Consider the following 19,812-nt stretch of genomic DNA (forward strand, 5'->3'; position numbering starts at 1 on the left):
CATCACCACGCTATTTTACTTGTAATTAAACTCAGACATGAAATTTTGACAACAGATAACGTGTGAAGAAAAAATAAATCTTGAAACAAATAACTCCACCCTCCAATTTCCCTCACTCATATGTATAATTATTCAATCCGCCTCCTAAAAATCTCAAGCTTTAGGCTTGAGTGTCTTGACAGTCTCCCACGTAAAATCAGCATCATCACGCCCAAAATGACCATAAGCAGCCGTCTTCTGATACCTCTGGTTGCCTCCTCTCTTCAAGTCGAGGTTGATCGCCATCATCCCGGCCTGAAGTCGAAGCTCTCCTTGATCAGCCCAAGGATCTCCACATCTGGAATCGTCCCCGTCTTGTACGTATCAACGAACACCGACAATGGCTCCGCAACACCAATAGCATACGACACCTGCACAATGCAACACGAGCCAACCCTGAAGCCACCACGCTCTTCGCTGCCTGCCTAACAATGTACGCGCCACTCCTGTCCACCTTGGTCGGGTCCTTCCCGGAGAAGCGCCTCCCCATGAGCCCCCCAGCCACCATAAGTGTCGATGATGATCTTCCTGCCAGTCAGCCCAGCATCCCCGTGCGGGCCACGATCCTAAACCGGCCAGACGGATTCAGATGGAAGATGGTTTTGTCGTCAAGGTACTTCGCAGGGATCACCGGCTTGATGACATGCTCCTTCAAGTCCTCTGCGATCTGCTCATTGGTAACAGTCTCGTCGTGCTGAGTTGAGATGAGGACGGTGTGGACTCTAATCGGAACCATGGCGCCACCCTCATTCCTGTACTCACGGTGACTTGTGTCTTGCCATCAGGTCTCAGCCAGGGGCAGGTCTTGTTCTTCCTCACCTCAGTGAGCTTGGCTCGAGCTTGGTTGCAAGGACATGAGTGAGGGGCATGAGCTCGGCGTCTCATCAGTAGCGTAGCCAAACATGTGACCCTGATCACCAGCTCCGATCTCCTCAGGCTTCTTGGTAAGGTGGCCATGGACGCCCTGAGCAATGTCGGGCTCTGCTGCTCAATGTTCACCAGGACCTTGCAGTTGTCAGCGTCGAGGCCAACATCTGGTGAGGTGAAACCGATGCCTCTGCAAGTGTCGCGAGACGATCTTCTCGTAGTCTACATTGGCCTTGGTTGTGATCTCGCAAAGACCATCACCATGTTCGTCTTTGTGCAGGTCTCACATGCTACTTTGCTCTCTGGATCCTGCTCCAGGCAAGCATCCAGAATGGCATCGGAGACTTGGTGAGAGCTTATCAGGGTGCCCTTCGTTCACAGATTCTGAGGTGAAGAGAAAGGTGTCCATGTTCCTACCTGAAAGAAGCATTTGGTGGTATATCTCAGTTCAAATGTATTCACTAAAATCTTGCATTTCGGATAACAAATTTATTTCTGATTTTCCTATGCTATTTTATCCTATTGAAGCATATAGATAGAATGTGGAAGCTCCTTATTCTAGTGAGCAAGGGAAACAAGTTTGTAGGCACCACAAAACAACTTCAGTTAATTTCCATTAGAAAAGAATAAGCATATGCACAAACTCTGGCAAAATTATACTAGAACAGAGAAACATCTCATCAAGTGATCTACAAACAAAATCATTTATCAAAAAACAAACAGTATGACTACTTGTAGGCAAGATGCAGTATAGATCTATAGTTCGTCAAGGTCACACTACGATCACAATCTCGCACACTGAGATCAGCTATCAAACCGCAAAATCCAATAGAAAATGCAGAGATAATCAACTGAAAACCAGAAGATTGAATCCTAATACAGAATGTGAAAAAGATCTGGATATACTCCTCAAACTAACGAATTAAATCTAGAACCACCACCACATTTCTTCCTATTCAACAGACTCCTCCGATTTAGTTCAAAACAGTAGATTCACGATTGGTATACAACAAAACTATCATTTTATTAGGTAGGAAATGGTACAGATCTAAAAGGAGAATGATGCAACATTCAACAGAAATAATTGCGCATCAATTCAGCGTGCTTACCTGATTTGGAGAGCGTAGAAGTCGAGCGAGAGCAGAATGAAGAATTATGGAGGGAGAGGGAGGCGCAGCGAATATATAGGCAGATCCGGATGACTCTCTCTCTCTAGACTCCCATGTGAGGCCCACCTACCGACTCATTTAGTGGGACCCAATTGTATTTCATCGGGTGCGCCAGCTGGCGATATGCCAAGTTGATCGACGGTGTGTGATTACTGATTTCGGCTCACTTCAATTTTACTATAGTGGAGTAGGTAAAATATTTCTTAAGTAAAGATTTATATTAAAACGTAAAAATAAATACGATACAAAGTTGGTAGGAGTATTGCACTTTGAAGCAAAATTCAACCACCAGCTCGTTCTGATAAATATATATGGAAAATTAGTTGAGATTTATTCGACCAATCAAAGACTATGATCCGAATTCTGTAACTTGTTAATATAACTATAAATATGTCATTTTCCTAATTACTGTACTACTTAAACTCATTCTCAATTGCACAAAAATATAATCTATATATTTCTATAATAACTTACATAATAGTGTCATTCATTGAACTGAGGATGTCTAAGTCAATGTACATATTGTCCTAGTTCAATGTATATAATATCAAAGATTGTAATGTTGTCGAAGTATGTTTTGAATTCGCAAGTAGTTGTGATTTAATAAAGTATGATACAGTTTAATGCTCTAAGGTAGTATATATAATATATCAATATAATGTGGATATTTTCGAAATCAATGAAATTATTTCACCTCTTAATGCATTTACATAATATTAATGCAGACTAAAAACTCAATCACCACCATCAATTTTTTTTTATTTAAGAATTCATATTTAGCATCAGTTTTGACAGTATAAAATTAAGATTTATTTGAAACCTAACCTATATCTCTAAATATAAAGTTAAATCAAAGTATTTGATCTACCAACATTATTGAGTAGATCATTCAGCACATTGTCTTGCATAACTTAGATTTGATCTAGTAGGAGTAGAAGTTAATGTGATGTGATAGACCAATTAAAAGACGCATGTGAAGAAAAACCACTCTTTGCTAAAATTATAATGTAAGAATAGAAGGTGAATTTATTGTCGGTCGCATGATAAGAAAAAGTATGGGTGAATGGGCAGAGGTTCAATTATTGTGATTACAGATCTTAAACTTTGTAGTCGCACATGTTATATTCTTTCGCCATTCCTTTCAAATTACGAAAAATATTGATTATAATATTTACCATACCATGACAATTGACCTGAGATCTCACGCATACCACATATTTTTAGTTTATGAAGTAGTATTTATTTAATTGAATATCTTTTTATTTAACAATATCGGTGGATGGTGGGCGGGTAGAATGATGAAACAAATTCCAATTTTTTCCCTTAAATAATTTCCCATGTTTGGATGTTAAATATTTTGGTAGTACAAGACAATGACTCAGTTGTATCTAAAATTTTATTAAATTTGTATCTTATTATGTGTAATGTTAAATTCATAAGTAATACGTATGTCACACGTAACATTCGTTTGTCTGCTACTTATACGTATGTCACACGTAAAAAAGTTAATGAAACTAATGCCATGTGTTGGGTCTTCTTTTCATGTTTTTGAATCTGAAAATGGGCCAATCCAGTCTATGGAGCGGTGCAAACAGGCCGTATCAAGAAAGCCCGGAGAGAACATTACAGGCCCAAGTTATTGAATTTGTAGTCAGCTGCCTACCAAATGTAAATGGTAAATGGTGAAAGCTTTATTTGTTTTTTCTAAGTGAACAAAACACCACTTTATCAATTAATTCCACATCTATAAATTATGGTAAACAATGTGTACATACAAATGTACAAGTGTACAACGCATCCATTATGAGCAATTGAGCAGTGGCTTTGTCTGACATTTCCCATTGGGGCTTTTCAACCATGTTTCTTTTGAAATCAAATAAAAATAAACTTAATTTATAAAAATTTAACAAATATCTCAATAAATTCAAAATTATTGGGAAGCTTGTCCCATCTGAGAAGTAGAACTTATCAATTTCTTGCTAAAATTTTATTAATTACTACTCCTTGATTTAATTCAGTGTTGATGCAATTAGGACTGATTATTTGATTGGTTCAATTAATAACTGAATCGATTATTCAGTTAATGAACTAATATATCCTTCTAAATTGGAAATCGGAACCGAAATCGGAATCAATCCTCCATTGATTTTCCTACTAATCAATCTGCTACAATTGATTGGTTAGTTATTAGAGTATAACTACTAGTAAGCTAACATAATATTTTGTTGTATGTCCTTTTTAATTACACCAACCTCTATTTTTTATCTATTACGTATCTAAATTTCTGAACAATGTGAAACAAATACAATAAAATTAGTTTTAATTTTTAAATTTCTATCGCGTACATCCACAATATTTGAGTGCTGACGACAAAAAAATTTCAAACTCAATGATTGAAAATGGAGTGTTGCAGAAGCCAACCCAGAAGTTCTGACTCTTCCGAAGCTTTCTTGCACCAGCTCTTTCAGTGCAAACTAGCTAGTACTCCACTTAATTAATAGTAGTAGTAATTACATACAGTGATTAATTAGGACTTAATTCATAATTCGATTTTAATAATTCACAATTAAGATTTATAATTAGGATCGTTATGTGGTCGTAAAGTATTTGAATAAAATTAAAATACTAAGAAGATTAGCTGGATTGAAAAATGTCAACTCACAACCGACCCTCTAATATTTTCAAACGCTTGCATTATTATAACCTTGATAATTTGGTTATGATGCAAGTCAATGCAAACAAAGACTATTGTCGTTACTTATTTCAATCTTTTAGGTGAATGCTCATTTGAAATAACAAATGCCTCAAAATTATACATGCTGATTCACCACCTTCAATTTTATATAGTGTGGATAAGAGATACTCAAATATCTAAAGAAAACAAATTTACTAAATTTCAAAGTCAATAGGCATTGCATTATTATTCATATCGTCACTATTATTAAACTTCAACGTTGCTATATTATATCACCAATTACATCGTTCTATACTTCTATTGTATTGTATTTTTAATATCTAGCTACATTTTATTTTTCTAAATTAAAATTGGAGAATCTATTCTGTTATGCCCGACATTATATTTGAGTTATGACGTTGTTGTCTAACCTACTAAATTATAGTCATGCATTAAATTGCAGTTATCTTGCAGGCAGATATAAATATGCATGTCCATAAAAAATCAGACTGATGATTAGTTTGTTGAATATGTCCGACTTTAATAGTAGTAGTATTATTTTAAAATTAAATAATAAAACTTCAATCCAAATAATATTCTTTATCTTGTAATTGGATAAGTATAGTAGGATTCTCACTATAAGAATTCGTAGCACTTTGCAATTCAATTTCGTGTTTATTTTGTTAGTCATTTATACGCCACCTAAGTTTATTAAATGGAACCTAATTTTGTGCCAACTTTGTTGAAACTTTCATACAATGCATGTGTTTTTTGGCGACATTTTCTTTCTAGAGTTTACCAAGTATAAGTCATATTTAATACTACACAATATATCCACTAGTAGATTATTTATAATAAAATCTCCATCATAAAACATAGGTTGACTTGTAATAAAAGAACTTTGTATATATCACTTAAGAGTTAAGAAGCTAGACTTATAATTAATCTAGATTTTATTAATCAACCAGTTCATCATATGGTTACACTTGGACCATTTCCCACGAAGAAATTGTAGTGAAGCTCAATTTAACTACTTCCCCATTTATAACTAGTCACGCATAATTTTCTTCCAAAATTTGACTTCAACTATGAATAAAACGCGTACGATCAGTACATTCCAACGATATATGAGTATTGCAATGTCTCATTAATTAGCAATGAAAGTGAGTTCCAATAGCTTATTCTAACATCACTTACCATTACTATAACCTAATCTTCTTACGTACCATTGATATGTCATTATAATTTTATAAAAAATATTTCTAAGACGTTTTAGAAAATTATTACACATACTTTAATTTGTATAACATTCCATCTATTTGTCCAAAAATAAAATATCTAAAGGATTTCAGTTGCTTCTCATTAATCTTGTCAATCAATTTATTGAAGACATCAAAATTTCAAATGGTGCGACCTCATATATATGTAATTTAGAGGTCTAAGATTCAAAATGTACAATTACAAATTCTAATGTTAGAAAAATTAAAAATAAACATTGTCAAATATAGTTGAAAACTTCAATATCTTTCTTCCGTACAACTTTATATTAAGTTACAACAATGTTCTTAGCAAAGATAATTATGTTCAAATTCATTATATTCTTTGAATTTCTTTGTGTCTTGGTTACTTTGGAAATTACTACTTTAGTTGATATCTTATATTAATATTTGGTACATGAAGGAACATTTTGAAGTAGAAATTAATTAAACTATTTGAGCATGCACTCTTCTCTTTATTTCTTTTGACTTGGCTAAATATTCTGTAGCATGACTTAGCGCAAGAATCAAAATTACCTTTACTTTATAACTTTTTCTCAACATATGCAACATCAACGATTCAACATAAAAATTATATGAAAATGGGATTTATTTATGTCAATTAATCTTTATGATGACATGCCCAAAACCGTCTAAAAAGATTGAAATTACTCCATTAAAGAAGAAGCCACCCTAGTACATTTATCGAAGGGATGATTGTCATTCATAATTTTTTTCTTGTTGACTCATGATCTATTCTGTATGATTTTTGAAATTAAAATATAAAATCATAACTGTTTAATTTCTTTTCAATTGTCTCACAATAGTAAAAAAATAATGAAACTAATTTGGAAATTCAAATATGAAATGACTATTCGTTGTTTCGGATATATCACGTCTTTGAATTAACACTCAAAATATAATGACACCGTTTTGTTGGCATATCATGCATAGTAATTTCTCTCAAATTACTATTAGATGCGAAAGGCCAATGTGGTAATTTCACCTTATAGGAGTATATATATTACGCTAAAAATTTTATGGGTTTATATAAATAGGGAGTGTTAGGGTGACACCACCTCTTAAAATACACCATACTATCATTCCTAGTCAATCACTTGTATACGTGACGAATAATAGCTACCACGTCCAAAAAAAAATCTGAAAAAGAATGCCAGCAATATTTTACACTATACAACAATTTTTCTTGGCCAATGTATCCAGTGCCGTATACAACAATCATAGATTGTTATGTAGCGTTATAATATTGTTGTATAAATGTGTCACTATCACTTTAAGAGGGCATTTTAACACAAGCTTATATAAATATATGTATGAACATGTAAGTCATAATTAAAAATTATATACATATTAATTATAATATATAGAATAGACCACTCTGTCACATAACAGACGCCCCACAGATGCATGAAACAAGTGTGTTGAGGCAAAAATAGATGATCTGCATGCATCATCAATGATCTTGTTTACTTTTTCTTTTTGGACATAGTCCATCGTGCTTCACAACTTCATTCAAATTAACTTCAGATTTTTTTTTCTCATTTGCGTTCATGCAAATTTCACTTGCTTCTTTCATTTTTTTCACTATAATATACATGCATATATTCTAAATTAAACTTGTCAGAAGTACTAATTGGCCTGGTCAAATACATGGTTTTCTACTTTAGTACTATTACTGGGTACACATGTACATTAGTTTGACCCTTTCACATTATTAGTTTATAGCAAAAGTAAATAAAATTCTCAACCAACTTTGCTTAAATTGAACGCACAAACTTATGTTAGATATACTTTTTTATACATTAAGCCAAATATGATCTCATTACACAATCCATCCACTTCATCAAATTACAAAATTACACATTTTATTACCCCAAAGTTCACATCCAATTTTTGTTTTCATAGTTGTTAACTTTATGTTATAGGAGTACACAATATAGATTCCTCCAAGTGTAGCACCGACCTTAATTTATTCTAAATAAACGTATAGACAGATATAAAAGCATATCAATGTTGGATAAAGAGATACATGTGCACTATTAGGTTGTTTAAAGGAATAATCATAATCAGTATAAGATTGAACATCTTTTAATCATTTGTAACAGTTATGCTAGACATTTCAATTTTAATAGGAACAATGGTTTAGACCGGTTGGTCAGACACTTTTGAACCACGACCAGAACAGAACATATATAAGGCAGTAGTCCTGTTCTAGTTCCAAAAAGAATAGAACAATAAACCAATGGTTCTGCCACAGGTTAATTGCTAGTTCACCAAATATCTAATGCAGAGGAAGTACCAGAGACGTAACCAGGATTTGGATGCTAAGGGACTCGAACTACTCTTAACAGTTGTGGGTATTTTTTGGAGTCGACTTTACTAGAAGTAGCTCCAACATGGACGATAGGGAGCTCCGAAATAAAAAGATGATGAGAGAGAAGGAATGAGAGGTCGAGTGGTACAAACTAGATATACATATGATGATGGTAGTTAATTAGAAGTAGCACTTGCATTGGAGTAGGAAAACAACTAGAGTGTTGTCATAACTACTATAGGTGACACTATTCTTTGACGACTAAGCTTGACAACATCAAATAAATAAACCATAGTATAATATCTTCCTATTTTCCACTTGTCCTAATGATTATAGGACTCGAAATCCTAACCTATTAGGAACATTATTTTTTGTTTCTGAATATTTCACATGCTTCAGATTTTATTTAGAGTGTTTACTATCCCACGAAACAACATGATGGCCACATCACGTACGATTTGTTTGAAGTTTGATTTGGCATACATACATGTGTAATTGGATGGACAATTATATAATCAATCATTTTCATATACTAGTATATTGGATTATTGAGGCCCAAACAGCCAAGACTGTACAGTTAGACAGTGAGTTCCCGTTTGGTGATGATGGCAAATATTAATTTAATCAAATGCTTAGGTATGCTTGATAAACAAAATTTGAGTGCTTCCAACTTTGACTTGTGTGCTTTCCACCATCACAACACTTATATATACATGTCACAGTTTAGAAGACAAAATTCTTGTAAAGAAACAAATAATATCCCAACTCTAACAAGCTCAAGAGAGAGAGAGAGAGAGATGGGAAGAGCTCCTTGTTGTGACAAGGCAAATGTCAAGAAAGGGCCATGGTCTCCTGAAGAAGATGCAAAGCTCAAAGACTACATCGACAAAAATGGCACTGGTGGCAACTGGATTGCTCTCCCTCACAAAGTTGGTATGCATCTCCCTCCCTCTCTCTCTCTCTCCTCTTTCTCCCTCTAAAATTACTAAATTGTTGGCTTCAAAATCATAGGGCTGAGGAGATGTGGCAAAAGCTGCAGGCTGAGATGGCTAAACTACCTGAGACCAAATATCAAACACGGTGAATTCTCCGATGACGAAGATCGAATCATCTGCACTCTCTTCTCCACCATCGGAAGCAGGTATGTTAATTCATCACATCTTCTCTCTCACAAAAATATCTGTGAAATTGATGTTGTGCATATGCCTATTCAGGTGGTCGATAATTGCGGCTCAATTACCGGGAAGAACAGACAACGACATCAAAAACTACGGGAAACCCGAAGCTGAAAAAAGGCTCATCAACATGGCTAACAATCACCACCGCCAGCTCCTCCCCCCGCCCCCCACCCCCAATCGCATCACCAAACCCTCCATTTCCGCAGCAATACTCTCCCATTCCACGCACAAACACCTCCACTGTGTGAGGCCTACACCGCCAACCCGCAATAACAATGTGTTGGCGTTTGATCAAGGCAGCTGCAGCTCCTCCGACGGCAGCCAGATCAGCCACCAGAGCTTCGCCGCCTTCCAAGGATATGAGGATAATCACCACCAAAGCCTCTTCTTCAACGACGTCGGCACCTCCGCTTCCTCCTCGAATTACGCCTGCTTCAACGATAATCCGCCGGATTACTGGGAACATCGAGGGAGATCAAAAAAACTCATCACGATCAACGACGCTGGCGACAATCTCAGCTTCCTCATGGATGAAATCAAGACGGAAGACAAGGTTTGGTGCAGTGAGTGATTGATTTCCAGATTTCACAAATTAGGGGAAATTAATTAGGCCTAAATTTATTTTTGTTTTCTTTTGCTATTTTGATGGGAGTTATTATTATTATTATTATCAATAATATTTGATTTGATACCTGCTTCTTCGACAGTGAGTAATTTGATTTCTGCAATTTTTTTTTGGGGAAAATTTATGTGCTTTGAATTACTGTCTTATTAATTAATTTACCTGCATTTTTTAGATGCATGTTTTTATGGGAAAATTTGGGGGTACCACTTCCCCTGTGAAATCAAAAAAATTTTAATTAGTGTCGTTTTGGAAGTTTGCTTACAAATTAAGACATGAGTTAAATTGTGTAACACAACCCAAAATTTAAATAATGCAAATTGACAAACACAGCTACTACATCTACGGAAACTTTGGGTTAATTAATAATTATTGATTAGGAAGAAATGCCCAGAATTTGACTTAACTAGAAACCCACAACAACTCTAATTTCGGGGGCAAAAAAATCATTTAATCATCACTATCAATTTATGTCTCAACAGGGCTTCTGATTTTTCTTTTTTCTGCTTTAGGAGTTTTAAAATTTTTTGTTGTTTTTGAACATTTATGAATATGGGCATCTTAATCCTAATCTTAGTCAGTTTTTTCCTGACAAATGTTTTTCTATAATTTAACACCACTATATTTATGTGATTGAGATGGCATGATACTATAATTGATAAACTGTCCTTGTCCAAAGATCAAAGCAGATTTTCTTCTAAACAAAAAATGCAAATAAGAAAAAAAAAGATTTTTTTCACACGCAAGATAAATTTTCAGGCCCAGCAAAGCTGGCTGCTGCATTTGATTACGACATTTAATTAATTAAATAAATTTTTTTTACCCCCAAAATTCAAATTTGCAATGAAACAATTTTAATGGGTAATCTTTAAATTAATTTTCTATATGTTGAGATACCACTAATAAATTGAGACCGTAAATTGGGATTTCAATTAATTAGTTCTTTTTTTGAAAAAATTAAAAGGTTTAAAGGGCCCCCTATCAAAGTGATCGATTTCCCAATTTAGTTAAAATGACAGTCGTTAATTTCCCCGGATTCAAACAAACTTTAAAATTTTGCTTGATTATTTTTAAAGCGATTCTTGTAAAAAAATGCTTATTTTTTTTTCCGAGTTTTTTAATTTCTCCAAATAATTGACCATTATTTAACTATACCCCCCAAATTTTGAGTCTCCATTTGGTTAGTCCAAAAAAATTTGACAAACCATTTTTTAAAATTTTGGTAGGGGGATTGTAAATGTTTCGTTTTTTCCTTTTTATTTTAAAACTAATACTTTAAAGTAGGCCCCACTCCCCCAACTTTTTAATCCTTTGTTCTTTTAAAAGCCGTCAGAGATTATGTGTTAAAATTTGGGAGCGGGGTAGTATTTGTTTTTAATTTTTTTACAACTTAACAGTTCAGCAAAATATTAATGTTATGTTTTATTTTATTACTAATTTTCTGGCAAAAAAAGATATATTTATAGTCCCAAAAATTAGTCTTGACTTCCATGACTAACCGTCGAAATGACCCATTGTTAAAATTTACCCTTTATCAAAGTGGGAACAAGCTTGACTGAAAATTGCAACAGTCAAATAATATAACTCCCCACTAGACCAAAAAAAAAGCAAAAATTATAAAGTTCTCAAATAATTAATAAATACTACAATATGATGAAGATTCTTGCATCAACAAAAAAAAGTCAAAGCCTACAGAAAAACAAAATTTTTAAATTTCTGTATAACAAAAAAACCAATTATTTACTTCCAAATTGATGGTTTATAAAAATTTAAATTTAAACTTGAAAAAAAAAAATTGACCTCTTCACCCTTTTTCCCCTCATGGATTTTTTTTTTTAATTTTTCAATTTAAAAAATTATCTTTAGTGACAGCTGTTGCAGAACAATAAAAAATTTAATTAATTTTATTTATATTTTTTTATTTTGTGGAGGAATTGGTCCGGGAATGTCTGTTTTGGTATGATGCATATGATCAAGGAAAGGATAACAATTTCTGAAACAAAAAATGATGGATTTCTTTATTTATTTTATTTTTCTATTTTATTAGTGTGTGACATATCCATATTATGTGGGATAATGTGAAATGGGGTCATATAATTTGAAGTAGGCCAAAAATTCAACTTTGGGAATGGAAGTGGTAAAGCAGTCGTTGAATTAATCAAGCTTTCCCAAAAGGGATAATAAAAAACCTCACTAGATAATTAATTTCTTGGCTTCCTTTTCTCCTTTAAAGTATTCAACCTTTTGGAAAATAATCCCACTTTCCCTTTAATCTTTTGGGTAAAAATATCTATCCGATCAACAAGATTACGTGCATTTTCAGCTGCTAGCCTTCTTCAAGTTCTCCCAGTGGGCTTTGGGTTTACGAATGAAATAAAAAAAAATCGACGTATAATAGCTTGAAACCTTGCTTATTTGTTTTTCCCTAAAAGGAACAGTCTCTAATCAACCAAATTAGAAATTAAAAAATCTCCAAAAAAACGACAAAAACCCCCTTTGCGTGTTAATTTTTTTTGTTTGAATTACAGTTCTGATGGACTCCTAGCCTACTTCCCGGGGCCCCAAATAATTTTTTTTTGAAAATATAATTGATTGACTAACATTATCTTGTTTTAGAGTTTTAGAAATAAGAAATTATGCAAAAAATCGTATTACATCATCCGTTACTAAACGTGGGCGATTAAAGACGAGATGTAGATAAAAGTCACGAGTAAAGTGACATTTTCAACATTTGAAAAAGTCGTGCATATAATGAAAGAAGCATTAGATATAACTAGAAATAATCAGAAATATTTTCAATATAGGTTAGGTAATAAGTTTGAATCTCGATAGACTTCTTATCCAAAGATTATTGAGCTGTTATAACAGGTTTGCTTTTCAGAAAACTAAATATCATAATTTAGTCAAATAATTTTGATATCTATATAGGTCACATCCTCGTAATCTCATTAAATAGGAAATTTATAAATATGTAAGTGAATGAAGTTGATCCAGGTATGAATATCATCCAATAGACTTGGCCAGGTCTGTTGATCATTTGATAGTATTATCATAATCAAAGATTCAAAATTACAACTAATTAAAGAGTGATTCTAAACAGAACTAAATTTTTTCATTAGATACCCTTTTTAAAAGTTAACGAAATTAATGTAGCATTTTATCCATTTAATGCTTGAAAAAATACACTATATGCACACACAGAACGGGATCATGGCCCAACAAAAAACAAAAGAGAGAGCCCATTTTAGATTGGGCTGGTGTGATGAGAGAGGGAATAATCTAAATATTTGAATTCACTTCGTCAAAACATAGGGGTTATATGTAGAATTGTAATTCAAATTCGGTTCAACTGTTTTTTAAAATAGTGCTACTAGTAGTAACTTTTAGTATTTATTACTAATACTTTTGCAATAGTTACATTTTTCGCAAGTGTTACTTTTATTGACTGTTCATGGGAACATACTATTTTCGTAATGCCAAATAATTTGATTCATAACAATAACCATTTTAAATTATAAAACCAATGGAGTAATTTTTAGCACAAAAAATATTTAGAAAATTAGTACTAATGACGAGGGGCTCTCAGACAAGTTTTTATAATTAAAAAAATACAAGTCCAATATTAGGAATGTTTCTGATGTCAAAGATACCAAGATTACCAAATTTATGTTTATATCAAAGGGCAGTTTTAGAGAAAATATATAACCAGTATAGTTATAATTATACTACAAAAAATTACATTTCTTTTATTCTCTTGAGAGCCAAAAAGAAATTATAATATGTACAATGTACTAGTAGTACTTATTGCAAGAAAACTTTTATTTATTCCTGTTTAGAAATAAGCTGGCCCAAGTGGCCCAAGTGGGGCCTGTCTGAGAGACTTTGACAAAAAGAAAAGGTGGCCCATTCTTCTTTTTGTTTTGTACGAAAAACAAAACAGCATTCGATTAGTATGGTTAATTTTCTATTTCATTTGTTTTTTCTCTTATACATCTTTGATTATGACTACAATTATCAAATTGATCAATTAACCTAGAATGAAACTCTAGAATTTAACTTCTTATTCATAGTTTATGAGGTAAAATGAAAAAAAAAAAAATTCTAATGTGAATTACACTATGCATTCGGAATAATCTTTAATTTTAAATCAAAGAAAATAAAAAAGGACAAAAGGGGGATGGGCCAAAAAGTGGTCACGCACAAAAAGACGGATAAATATATGATGAACCTAACTGCAAATTTCACGCATGGATACCAACTTCCCCACTATGTCGCCAAATTTAAATGGATTTTTAATTAAATAACGAAGAAAAGTTTTAATTGGTCGATTCATCATTAATTTTCAAATACTAATGAGACACTGTTTTTGTCAACTGTTTCTAATATCCGAAATTTCATAAATTAAAAAGCCCACACGTCCCACCATGGCTGATAATTAGTGAACATTAATCCTAGTACGCAATATTTGATGGGCACAGATATTTAAAAGTACTCCTCCTCCATAAAAATCGGCAAAAACTTTGGACACGTAAGAATTTATATTAAATAAATAGAGATTAAAAAAGTATGAAAGATAAAAGAGGAAAGTAAATGTTAATAAAAAGAAATTAGATTGTTTTTTCTTTTTTAAAAAGAAACGATAACTTTGGTTAATATTAAAAATAATACACTCAACCTTTTTGGGGCGGGGAAAACATTTAATTACTAGAAGATTTATTTTGAGTTTCACTACATGAAAAATGAGATTTTTAATAAATAAAGTATTTATAAGGCGGAAATATAAAATAACGTACTATTGGATCATGTGCTAAAATAATTTTTTCATATATTTTTTAAGGATACCAAAAAATAATAATTATTGCATACCCTTTTATTTATAGAAACAAGAATGTTTTAGTGACATAATGGCAATAGGGTTAAATGGTAATTAAACTTTACATTTTATTTTAATTGAACTTACATTTTGTTATGTACTTTTTTGCCTTGTATTTATATATGAAAATAGTATTCATTAAGATCTTGATAAGGTTAATTTGATTATGGAAGTAATGGGATCCACAACTTTTTTGACATTGACCATACGTTGTTGTTAATTTTTTCTGCATATTCCCTTTTTTTATATACAATTTGCTGAAATTAAAGAATGAAAAGGATAAGAAAATGTTTGTAAATTTTTAAATTTTTTTTAAAAATGAAAAATATAATAGTAAAACAGTCAATTTTAAAATATTAAAATTCAATGCTTTAATAATTTTATAAAATATAAAATTTAATACTTCCTTTTTTGTAACATTAATTTTGGTTCATCTATTTAAAAAAATAAACCACACATATTTAACTTGTTTGTTTAATATTATAAGGTATAAAATTGATAGTATTTTTTTCTTTTTTTTTTAAAATCTTGAGTTCTTAGATCACTTTACTATGACATGCAAAAATTAAATTTGATATATTGGTTTTTTATTTTTAAACCATTTAAAAAATTCTTTATTTACAAAAAATTTAAATTCGTTCAATTTTAATTTTTGGGTAGTTACAGTCAAACCAAAATAAAAAAAATTTAAAAAATTAAAAAAACACGTTCCCAACTTTCTATTTAATATTTTAAAGTTGTATATTTTATATTTGTTTTGTAAAATATTAGAACCCTTCCTTTATTTACTGTACCTTGAAACAAGTTAAACATGATATATGATATACTACAAATTATAATTGAGTTTAAGGTTTTTTTAAGAACTTCATGATTTGAGTTATAGTTCTTTTTTAAATTTTATTTTAACGAACGTTATAGTTGCACCTATACAAAAATAACCAATACTATATGTTTCTAGCTTTCAATATCTTCTACCTATTAAAATAGGAGTATTAGAGTGCGTAGCTCAATTCACCGTATCACAAAACAAATTAAAATTTGATATACTGATACTAATTAGGTTTAGGATTTTGATTTAAGAATTTTACATTTTTATTTTAATTCTTTATTTTCAAATTTTTAATTCTTTAAAGTCTTAATTTTGGAACGTTATTGTCTAACCTAGATAAAAAAAATTATATGTTCCTAACATGTCTATTACTAATATTTTAAATAAAAGTATATATTTAATAGTTTCTCTTTTGATTTGTAAAATATTGGAGTTCTTAACTAGATTGAATTGTATAAGAAAAATTAAATTAATATATGATACCATATCATAAAAATCGGGTTTAAGATTTTAATTATAAGAATTTCATAATTTTTTTTAATTACATATTGTTAATGCTAATATTGACCACAATTAATATTTTCCTTTATTATTAAACATTAAAATTTTACTGTACTATATCATGTAGTAACAAATTTTGGAGTATGCAGTTTTGATTTTAAAATTAATTGAGATGCAATTTTCATTTTAATAATAATTGATTATGCAATTTTGATTTTAAATTTTTCGTAATTTTAATATTAATGATTTTTTCAAAAATAATTAATTTATAATCTAAATTAATGATTTTTTTCAAAAATAATATAAGTATATATTAAACATGACACAAATGGTACATAACCTAGGATTTTTTTTGAATGCGTTTATTACTTTGATATATGCATGATTTTAGTTTATCTCTAATTAATGAATATGATTTGTATAATGATATTTAATTTGATTTAGCTTTCCTTAAGTAGATATCCGTCCATTTAATATGCTATTGGGGTGAATTAGTCACAATGTAATATATATGTATGAAAAAAAACATAAAGATATTATGGCTTGGAGGCATTATGTCTCTAAATCATTACTCTTGTAGAAATTATTCATACATTCGGAGGAGCCGAGGAAATGGGCACTTCGTTTAATAAGAGTCGATATCATAATCCAAAATTGCCAATCATTATTCTTTTCTTATTTAAGGAAAAATCATGATTGTTACGCCACGGATAATCTTGATTTATGCAAATAATATATGAACCATAAAATGTGAACTTATTAATACTATTTGAGGAGCTAAATTTGTAGAACATTAGTTGGATTTGAATTCGTGACTTTAAGTACATGTGTAGATTTTGAGTTACACGATAATAACCCCCTTTTTGGTTGACTATAGTAGCTCTCACAAATCTAAACCATCACAAAACTGTTTAAAGGGTTTATGTGATTGATGTAAGGGATAATTTTATGTTTCTAGACCAAAGTTACACCATTTATATATAGACCACAATTTTGCGTACTCACTCATCTATTGTAATGGAAGTCTTATTCATTTTTTTATTGTGCCACTATAATTAAGTCATTTTCTCTTTATTAAATACAACATATATTATTATTTGTTCTTCTACATCTATCTACTTTATTTCACTCTCCAATTACCTTAGTATTGTAGAAAGGTTGCTATATATTATGAGGACAAGCTTTCTGCATTTCCCCAATATATTGATTAGGATTATACCTATTTGGCAGACAGAAAAATAAAGTTCATATATCATAGTGCTCAATTTCTAAATCTATAATATACATAATCATTGAGAAGACCATCACAATAAAGATTTGTACCTACTATGCCAAACAAGTAGGGTTAAATTTCTCTGAGCTAGGAAAACTATAAGTATCGTAAATGTGATAATACCCCACACATCATCTATAACAATTAATAAGTAATAACACTATAAAATTTTAGTGCACCAATTTAGCCAATTAAACGCATGTATGTGTAAAAGAAGTCACTAATTTATAGGTAGATTTTTGTTTTCAAATAGCATAAGGTTTACAAACTTTATAATTTTGACATGAAATTTGAAACTTAACCACAACATTATTTTTCATTAAAGAGTCAAATATAATTATGGTAGAGAATTTTTTTTTAAAAAAAGAAGAAAGAGTTCATTAAAGTATTTTGGGAAATTGGTTGTAAAGTCATGAACTTTTAAAACAGTTGGATTTTTTCCGTGAACTTTAAATTTTACATGAAAAGTCATGAACTTTATCAGACTGTGTAAATTTTCCATCCGACCCGACCTGATAGATTTCTTAGACAAACTTATCCTACATGGCGTGCCGGAGGCGTGACTTGTAAATGACAAATTTAAGGTTCAATTCGAATTGTGGAATTAATGCTACTTTTATGCTGAATTCAGTTTGTGGAATTCGTTTTGTATGTTTATGTCAATTCGTATGCAGAATTCGATTTGTATGTTTTCATTTGTGCTACTTGTATGTTTGTGATAAGTCCAAAGTCAGAGATTGCAAACATAAAAGAGAAACAATAAGAATTAGTGGAGTTTTGCCAAGTCACGCCTCCTACCATGCGCCTCCTACCACGTAGGATAAGTGTGTGTTCAAAATCTTACGAGTCAGGTCGGATAGGAAATTTACACAGTCCGATAAAGTTCATGACTTTTCATGCAACGTTTAAAGTTCGCAGGAAAAACAAAACTATTTTGAAAATTAATGACTTTACAGACCATTTGTTGCCCAAGTATTTTTGTGCTAAGGTAGAGATTTTTTTGTGTGTAAACGCTTATTTCTAGGACCTTGAAAATGTTGATGTAAACATTAAAATATATGTAAAGTAATTTTCCATATAAATATTGTTAGGTATTGATCAGCCGAAGGCTTGATATAATCCAAGTATCTACAACAAGTCCTGAGGAGATCAACCCTCAGATTACAGATCTGATACAACAATTACCAAAACTATAACTGCCGTCGTGATAATCTAACCTGAAACACTAAGTAAACGGTTAGTAATTTCAACAACAATAGAACGCAGTAGAGTAGTAAAACAGAGTCAAAAGATTGAGAAGAAAACAATGTTTTGATGTGGCTCAAGTTGCACCACGTACAACTACACATATCTATATATCCGGCCCTCAATTATCCAGCCATCTCCGATTTGCACCAATGGAGAACACAGATCGACCGCAGTCAATCAAGACAAGTAACACCGGAACCCTAGATCCACCACCGCACATCCAATACTAAATTAAACCGATTCACACCAGAACTCAACTCTCGGAGAAGCCTCTTCAACCCAGAAACCAACCACCAGTCCAAGAAACAAGACCAGAAACCAGAGGTTTCCTCAAGTAGCCAAACACCAGCTCACACCTTACACTCACACTAGAGATGAAGGAAGAGATGAGGATTCTCAAGATTACACAGAGAGAGGCAGAAAAAACTCAGGGAAAACCCTAGATTAGCAGAGAAGAAGCTAGAGAGCCGAGAGAGATCAAAGAGTGAAGTGATTCGGATTAGGGTTAGGATGGTATATAAAAGAGAGAGACATCACCCACTCACACACTGACACGTAGCTAGGGTTACAAGCTGGGCCAGAAGAAGCAGGCAGTGGATATTGGGCCCGGGACTAATTCTTGGGCCTCCTGCATAAGGGTCACAATCTCACATTCTCCACCTTGGGCCTTATCAGTAGAGAGGCATGGATTTGATCATGTGTGTTTCATCATCGCCAAACAAGATGCCTACAATGTCTTAGACATTAGTAAACATCACTCCCACAAGCTGGGCTTTCAAAACCTTTGAAAAGCAAACTTAAGCAAAGATAAAGAGACAGCCAAGGGAAGAAACAACCTGAGATACCAATTTCACCTATCCACTGTCAATGTGGAGCTTCCTGATGCAAGAAAGCATCTTCTCCACTGACAAACACTTGGTGCCTATATCAGCTGGATTGGAATCAGTA

At 32.0% G+C, this 19,812-nt stretch overlaps 1 protein-coding gene and 1 pseudogene across 1 annotated transcript; one reads left to right on the top strand and one right to left on the bottom strand.

Annotated features, from left to right (window-relative positions):
* Positions 1-63: 63 nt before the first annotated feature.
* On the bottom strand, positions 64-2,025 carry LOC125221350 (annotated as a pseudogene).
* A 7,074-nt stretch (positions 2,026-9,099) lies between these two features.
* Positions 9,100-10,089, top strand: LOC125194390 (transcription factor RAX2-like). Its single transcript, XM_048092580.1, has 3 exons — positions 9,100-9,273; positions 9,352-9,481; positions 9,555-10,089. Exons 1-3 carry the CDS (start codon positions 9,138-9,140, stop codon positions 10,087-10,089), a joined length of 801 nt encoding a protein of 266 aa, XP_047948537.1. The 5' UTR covers positions 9,100-9,137.
* Positions 10,090-19,812: the final 9,723 nt, after the last annotated feature.

Source organism: Salvia hispanica, chromosome 1 (genome assembly GCF_023119035.1).
Source record: "Salvia hispanica cultivar TCC Black 2014 chromosome 1, UniMelb_Shisp_WGS_1.0, whole genome shotgun sequence".
In the NCBI taxonomy this organism is placed as follows: domain Eukaryota; kingdom Viridiplantae; phylum Streptophyta; class Magnoliopsida; order Lamiales; family Lamiaceae; genus Salvia; species Salvia hispanica.